A 7,850-nucleotide genomic window follows, 5' to 3' on the forward strand; every position below is an offset into this window, starting at 1 on the left:
TGAGAGGAGATCCTCAGACCACTTGTGAGACCATATGCTGGTGCTGGCCCTGGGTTCCTCCTAATGCAGGACAATGCCAGACCTCATGTGGCTGGAGTGTGTCATCAGTTCCTGCAAGATGAAGGCATTAAAGCTATGGACTGGCCCGCCCATTCCCCAGACCTGAATCCGATTGAGCACATCTGGGATATCATGTCTCGCTCCATCCACCATCACGTTGCACCACAGACTGTCCAGGAGTTGGCGGATGCTTTAGTCCAGGTCTGGGAGGAGATCCCTCAGGAGTACATCGGCCACCTGATCAGTACCATGCTCAGGCATTGTAGGGAGGTCATACAGGCTACTGAGCATCATTTCCTTGTCTTGAGGCATTTCCACTGAAGTTGGATCAGTCTGTAATTTGATTTTACACTTTGATTTTGAATATCATTCCAAATTGATATTCCATGGGATATTAAGCTTGATTTACGTTGATCATTTTTATGTTTTATTGTTCTGAACACATCCCATTATGCAATGAATAAAGATTTTTAACTGGAATATTTCATTTAGTAATATCTAGGATGCAGTATTTTAGTGCTCCCTTTATTTTTGTGAGCAGTATATAATATAGACAGACAGACAGACATAAGCATTATGCTGCCCAGTACAGACATTTATGACATATTTACAGAATAACATTTTCCACCTTGATGTAGTGGACAGCAACAGCGATGTACTATGCAGGACAGACATACTGTGGCCAAACCTTGGGAATACCCCTTTAAATACAACAGCAGATTACAATGCCAAATTAACTATGCCTTAATAATAAAGTTCACTCATTTTTGCTTTACTGTACTAAAAAGCACAGAACACTTTCTAATAAAACTGAAAACATAAATAAAGGTTTATTGTAGTGCAAGTCTGAAAGTGCAAAGTGCTTGATAATCCACAACCAAGATCTAATTCAAGGCTCAATCGATGAATGTAAGATGCAACGAAAATTCGGTGGTGTGTGAATGCCACAATTTACAAAAATCCCAACTGATGAGAATGGTGCAGTTGTCCCCACAAAAACAGAAGAGAATAGAATTGTCATTGAATGTAATGAGTGAAAGAGGCCTAGGTTACACATGAATACGTTGTCTTGCATGATCTGGCACAAAGGTGCGTCACTTACCTTTCTGCCTCAGGAACTGTAGCTGATGCCGACGGCTCTGCTTCTCGGACAGCTCTAACAAGAATCCTGACTCAGGGTTACTCCTACTAAGAAAGGCATCTGACCCAGATGCTTCTGTCGAGCTGTCCACGCTGTCATGATACAGGCCAAGACCAGACCCTGATCCATTCCGATAACTGTCATAGAGTTCTGTAAGCAATCCATTCACCAGGGATGAGGTACGGCTGCGGACTTCCTGGGAATAATTAAAGTTGGCACCATCAGTGCTACCTCTTCCACTCGAGTTCTCACTAGGAGGCACCTGTGCATCATAATCTTCAGAAGATGGAAGCGGCCAGACAACTGGGTAAGTATTAGGCCATGAATTCAGGTTTTGTGTGAAAGCAGAGTCAGGATGAGTGTGGTTGACAAATACATCACTCTGATCATCTATACATAATTCATCATAGACAGATTCATCTCCAGACATGGTGTCAGTACATGCTCATATCATCCACAAACAATGCTGAGAAGACCTCATCCATACCAACGCGGATCTGTCTTTTATTCTCCAGCAGCGGATCCCAATTTCACGGAGAAAGTTCCAGGAATGTACTAATCAGAGGCAGGGAGGGACTACAGCACTTTCCATTATTATGTCCACACTCCTGAGCTGCCACATTTATTTACTCTCCCCTTCTTCTGAGTCACAGTGGAAGAAACCTGCCCGGTAAGTTTTCTCAGGAACTTGTGTAACAGGTGTACAAGTAGAGTGACGTCTCCAGTCATTCCACCTGCTGCACTTTGCAGACATGCACGTCAACTTTCCCAGTTCACTTTTTAGCAGGATGGGTGGGGTGGCAGGAATAAGGCGGCAGGAAAGGAGGGCAAACTACCCAAATGTCTTCGCAGTGGAAGGGACAATCATGGAAAATACTGACACTTCTTATTTTTCCTTTCGGCACAAAATGCAACCAGATACCATCCATTACTGCAGTCCCTGTGTACAGGAAACAAGAAAATGATAGTTACACTATGCAAACAAATAGGTTAAAAAAGACGATACACAACCGGTCTTTTTTGGGTAAACACGTCCAGGTTTGCTGTTTACTCTCGTTAAGAGTGTGCAGTGTGCCCAGGAGTAGTAAATTGGGCACTGCCAGTCTTCTTTAGTGATATCTATTGCATGATGATGCAAATGGTTATTACACTATGGGAGAATTTACAGGTGTGAACTAGAGTAAATTTGTAAGTCCACAAGAAGCCATGTCTACACCTTAAGGCTGTGTGCACACGCTGCGGATTATGTGCGGATTCATCCGCGCGGATTTTGTAAAATCCGTAGGTGAAACCACAGGTCAAAAGACCTGCGGTTTTACCTGCGGATTGCTCTGCGGTTTTGCCCTGCGGTTTTTCATCTCCTCAATGGAGGAGATGGCAAACCGCAGGAGAATCCGCAGAAAGAATTGACATGTCAATTCTTTCTGCGGATTGAAAACCGCAGATAATCCGCGCGGAAAATTCCGCACCGTCTGCACTGCGGTTTTTGATTCCCATAGGGAATCATGGTACTGTACACCGCAGCAAAATCCGCAGCGTGTGCACACAGCCTAAGATCTACCCATTTTTCCTTAAAATGGTGTCAGCGGCAGGCAAGTGAAAAAGCTCCAAATTGTTTTGCATATAACAGACATGCCCTAAACTGCATCTACTAAAACTGGCACAAGTGCCCCATACCTTTAATAATGTGGATGAGAAATGTTTGCAGTGTACTCTATTGGAAACTATGCTAAGTCTGAGGTTTAGATAGTGTGGCCTGGCCTTAATGTGGTGTCACAGCACTCCTGATAGTAGGAGGAGTGTGGCCTGGCCTTAATGTGGTGTCACAGCAATCCTGATAGTAGGAGGAGTGTGGCCTGGCCTTAATGTGGTGTCACAGCAATCCTGATAGTAGGAGGAGTGTGGCCTGGCCTTAATGTGGTGTCACAGCACTCCTGATAGTAGGAGGAGTGTGGCCAGGCCTTAATGTGGTGTCACAGCACTCCTGATAGTAGGAGGAATGTGGCCTGGCCTTAATGTGGTGTCACAGCAATCCTGATAGTAGGAGGAGTGTGGCCTGGCCTTAATGTGGTGTCACAGCAATCCTGATAGTAGGAGGAGTGTGGCCTGGCCTTAATGTGGTGTCACAGCACTCCTGATAGTAGGAGGAGTGTGGCCTGGCCTTAATGTGGTGTCACAGCAATCCTGATAGTAGGAGGAGTGTGGCCTGGCCTTAATGTGGTGTCACAGCAATCCTGATAGTAGGAGGAGTGTGGCCTGGCCTTAATGTGGTGTCACAGCACTCCTGATAGTAGGAGGAGTGTGGCCAGGCCTTAATGTGGTGTCACAACACTCCTGATAGTAGGAGGAATGTGGCCTGGCCTTAATGTGGTGTCACAGCAATCCTGATAGTAGGAGGAATGTGGCCTGGCCTTAATGTGGTGTCACAGCACTCCTGATAGTAGGAGGAATGTGGCCTGGCCTTAATGTGGTGTCACAGCACTCCTGATAGTAGGAGGAATGTGGCCTGGCCTTAATGTGGTGTCACAGCAATCCTGATAGTAGGAGTAGTGTGGCCTGGCCTTAATGTGGTGTCACAGCACTCCTGATAGTAGGAGGAGTGTGGCCTGGCCTTAATGTGGTGTCACAGCAATCCTGATAGTAGGAGGAGTGTGGCCTGGCCTTAATGTGGTGTCACAGCAATCCTGATAGTAGGAGGAGTGTGGCCTGGCCTTAATGTGGTGTCACAGCAATCCTGATAGTAGGAGGAGTGTGGCCTGGCCTTAATGTGGTGTCACAGCAATCCTGATAGTAGGAGGAGTGTGGCCTGGCCTTAATGTGGTGTCACAGCAATCCTGATAGTAGGAGGAGTGTGGCCTGGCCTTAATGTGGTGTCACAGCAATCCTGATAGTAGGAGGAGTGTGGCCTGGCCTTAATGTGGTGTCACAGCACTCCTGATAGTAGGAGGAGTGTGGCCTGGCCTTAATGTGGTGTCACAGCAATCCTGATAGTAGGAGGAGTGTGGCCTGGCCTTAATGTGGTGTCACAGCAATCCTGATAGTAGGAGGAGTGTGGCCTGGCCTTAATGTGGTGTCACAGCAATCCTGATAGTAGGAGGAGTGTGGCCTGGCCTTAATGTGGTGTCACAGCAATCCTGATAGTAGGAGGAGTGTGGCCTGGCCTTAATGTGGTGTCACAGCAATCCTGATAGTAGGAGGAGTGTGGCCTGGCCTTAATGTGGTGTCACAGCACTCCTGATAGTAGGAGGAGTGTGGCCAGGCCTTAATGTGGTGTCACAGCACTCCTGATAGTAGGAGGAATGTGGCCTGGCCTTAATGTGGTGTCACAGCAATCCTGATAGTAGGAGGAATGTGGCCTGGCCTTAATGTGGTGTCACAGCACTCCTGATAGTAGGAGGAATGTGGCCTGGCCTTAATGTGGTGTCACAGCACTCCTGATAGTAGGAGGAATGTGGCCTGGCCTTAATGTGGTGTCACAGCAATCCTGATAGTAGGAGGAGTGTGGCCAGGCCTTAATGTGGTGTCACAGCACTCCTGATAGTAGGAGGAATGTGGCCTGGCCTTAATGTGGTGTCACAGCACTCCTGATAGTAGGAGGAGTGTGGCCAGGCCTTAATGTGGTGTCACAGCACTCCTGATAGTAGGAGGAATGTGGCCAGGCAATGTGGTGTCACAGCACTCCTGATAGTAGGAGGAGTGTGGCCAGGCCTTAATGTGGTGTCACAGCACTCCTGATAGTAGGAGGAGTGTGGCCTGGCCTTAATGTGGTGTCACAGCACTCCTGATAGTAGGAGGAGTGTGGCCAGGCCTTAATGTGGTGTCACAGCACTCCTGATAGTAGGAGGAGTGTGGCCAGGCCTTAATGTGGTGTCACAGCACTCCTGATAGTAGGAGGAATGTGGCCTGGCCTTAATGTGGTGTCACAGCACTCCTGATAGTAGGAGGAATGTGGCCTGGCCTTAATGTGGTGTCACAGCAATCCTGATAGTAGGAGGAGTGTGGCCAGGCCTTAATGTGGTGTCACAGCACTCCTGATAGTAGGAGGAATGTGGCCTGGCCTTAATGTGGTGTCACAGCACTCCTGATAGTAGGAGGATCATTCACTGACAATACAGGCCTTTTTGACGCCAGTAGTAACTGGGATGCAGAGTAACCAGGCAGAACAGAAGCTGCCAATCTGTGAGTGCCAGGCAGGGGACAACACAAGCTGGCAGGAGCCCGAGATTGTAATGTCTTTACTGTGCTGCATAATGCATTTAGAGATGAAATACAGAGCACGGTAATTGCAGCTTGGACAAATCATCCTCCACATCGCAAAAGACTAACAAAAAAATGTAATGGTGTCTCACCATTGGCTGTGCCTAACCACCTGTGGGGACATTGCTTTTTATTTAATTACAGGCATGTATCTGGGGATAAAACTCATTTTTTTTGCAATCAGTTTTAATAAAAAATTTGGCAGCATGGCTTTTACAAGCGTGTTTCGCTGAACATTCAGCTTTGATGTGGTCTGTGTCAGGGCCGGACTGGCCATCTGGCAATTCTGGCAAATGCCAGAAGGGCCTGTCTGGTTGTGGGCTGCCTTGTCTGCTACGTTGTTAACAGAATCCGTGTTCTCGACACCCATACTGTTAACAGTTGTGAAGGAGCACCAAATCGCTGACTCCATCACTTACCCCAGCAGGCCACGGGTATCATCAGAAATATTGGTCTTGTAGTAAATCTTTCTTTCCTCCGTCCAGGGTAATATTAGTAATATATTCCATATGGTGCTTGGGGACTGGGACAACTTGGGCCTGTGTGATTTAAAAGCCCCAATCCATACCTGCCTGTGGTCATAAATTAGCGGGGGGCGTTGGAGGATATATAGGAGTTATAAATAATCCCGTTAATGTGTACCCAAGAGGCTTCTGCTTCTCTGGAACAAAACTTTTAATTTTTTTTTTGTTTGTGTCGCTGCGCCACCTCTTTGCTGGGGTCACCAACAACGTGCCATACACACGCCCTACCAGTTCACAAGAACAACACAAGTTCTGGCCTTGTGCGCCCCCCATTGCCACCTGTTCATTAGTGGCAGTGATGTGCCCCTCACCCAGGTTCGCGTACAAGTTGTCACAAATGCATTAAAAAAAAAGCGCACTCTTCACTGCAGGGAACGGACGTCACGGGGCGCGGATTACTTCACTTCTTATTAATATTTTTAATGGATTTCAATTAAAAAAATATAGTTAAAGTAACAAAAATGGACCCACAGGACGCTGCCCCATTGTGACATCTTGTAGTCACCTTGATATTGGGCACACACAGCCCTGGAATAACATGGCATCCTACCAACTTACTACTACGCTGAGAGAGAAGTATGGAGTCTCCCGGCAGCACTCCAGGAGCGGCACATAGTGACTGCAGTGCTCATGGCATTTCCTCCCTGGTAAGTTTCCTCCCGCAGTGCATCCCGTCCTGCCACGGAAAGACGCACACTCTGGCAGTGGCGCCGTGCACACACGACATGGCATACACACCTGGGGCTATGGCTGTGCGGCCATGCTGAGCAGCCGCCGTCACCGGTCCGCGACTCGTCTGCCCGTGGGTGTCGGAGCACTGAGCACGGCTGTGGAGTTCAGCAGGGAGGAGCCAGACTGTGAGGAGGGCGGGAGCCGGGATTTGGGGAGAGCATACAGGACCTGATGACAAGTGGAGGCGACATGTGCCAGGATGTGCAAATACTGCCATGCTCACATGGTGTTTACAGTAATGATGCGCATGAAACCGGGAGATAAACCCCCCTCACGGCAGGCATGGTGGCATCATGCAGCCTGTCAGTGCCCCGATGGCACTGCCAGCCTCTGCACAAGGCCAGCCTCTGGAAAGGCCATGATATGGACAGAATGTAGTAGTAGGACTTGTTCACATGGCACTTACCCAATAATAACCTGTGGACTAAAGAACGCAAGGATGTTTTCAACAGAAAAAAAAGCTCAGCCTGCACTAGTTCCATCCATAGGAAACCAACAAGGAACAGAACCGAGACACGGTTTTAACAGTAAGTTCAAAGTACCAGGGAAAAAAGGGAATTATATGAATAAAATTGCCCTTATTGAATAGTAAAAGGGTGAGTGGTGGCACAAAAGGCGCTCACAATATATACAAACAAATGAAAGTATAGAAACACAGCAGGAAATGTTACAGAAAAATTCACTGTACACAGATACAACAATAAAGTACCAGCACTGTAGCAACTGAAGAGGACACGTGACCATATATAGGAGAAAAATGGTAAGGTGCTGGTAGTAGTAACAACAGCATAAATATAATTTGCAAAGGATGGGTATATGTGCCAGAAGAAGCATATACCGTATATATATATAAAATCACCAAAGGATATATGTGCTAAAAAAGCTTTTGTGCAAACAGCTACAATATGTCCTACAAATATATAGGGATGTATGGGTAAATAGGATCTACGGTGTCATATAAAGAGGTCATATAAAGAGTACAAGGTTCACGGTTGCAAACCCATTTTAATGATGTTAGGGGTATATATAATTAGTAAGAGGGTTGCCACAGAGGATTCATCCTGTCAATAGAGGGCCTATAGTTGAAAGGAGGTAAATTGCATCTGTGTGCTGCATGGCATGCATGCTGGTGAGGG

The 7,850-nt window shown here is 47.0% G+C and overlaps 1 protein-coding gene across 3 annotated transcripts in view; it reads right to left on the bottom strand.

The window, feature by feature from the left end:
* TBC1D30 (TBC1 domain family member 30) overlaps positions 1-6,871 on the bottom strand; it is a 100,443-nt gene extending 93,572 nt beyond the window's left edge. For 2 of the 3 annotated variants that reach the window (XM_073555451.1, XM_073555449.1), the window contains exons 1-2: positions 6,721-6,871; positions 1,163-2,141 (exon numbers count right to left, since the gene is read on the bottom strand). In XM_073555451.1, coding sequence (XP_073411552.1) covers positions 1,163-1,631 — 469 coding nt within the window. In that variant the 5' untranslated portion in view covers positions 1,632-2,141; positions 6,721-6,871. Of the gene's footprint in view, positions 1-1,162; positions 2,142-6,540; positions 6,660-6,720 lie in introns of those variants that run through there. The other variant, XM_073555450.1, reaches the window with a different exon arrangement.
* Positions 6,872-7,850: the final 979 nt, after the last annotated feature.

Source organism: Dendrobates tinctorius, unplaced genomic scaffold (genome assembly GCF_039654945.1).
Source record: "Dendrobates tinctorius isolate UK_male_01 unplaced genomic scaffold, ASM3965494v1 ptg000224l, whole genome shotgun sequence".
Lineage (NCBI taxonomy): Eukaryota > Metazoa > Chordata > Amphibia > Anura > Dendrobatidae > Dendrobates > Dendrobates tinctorius.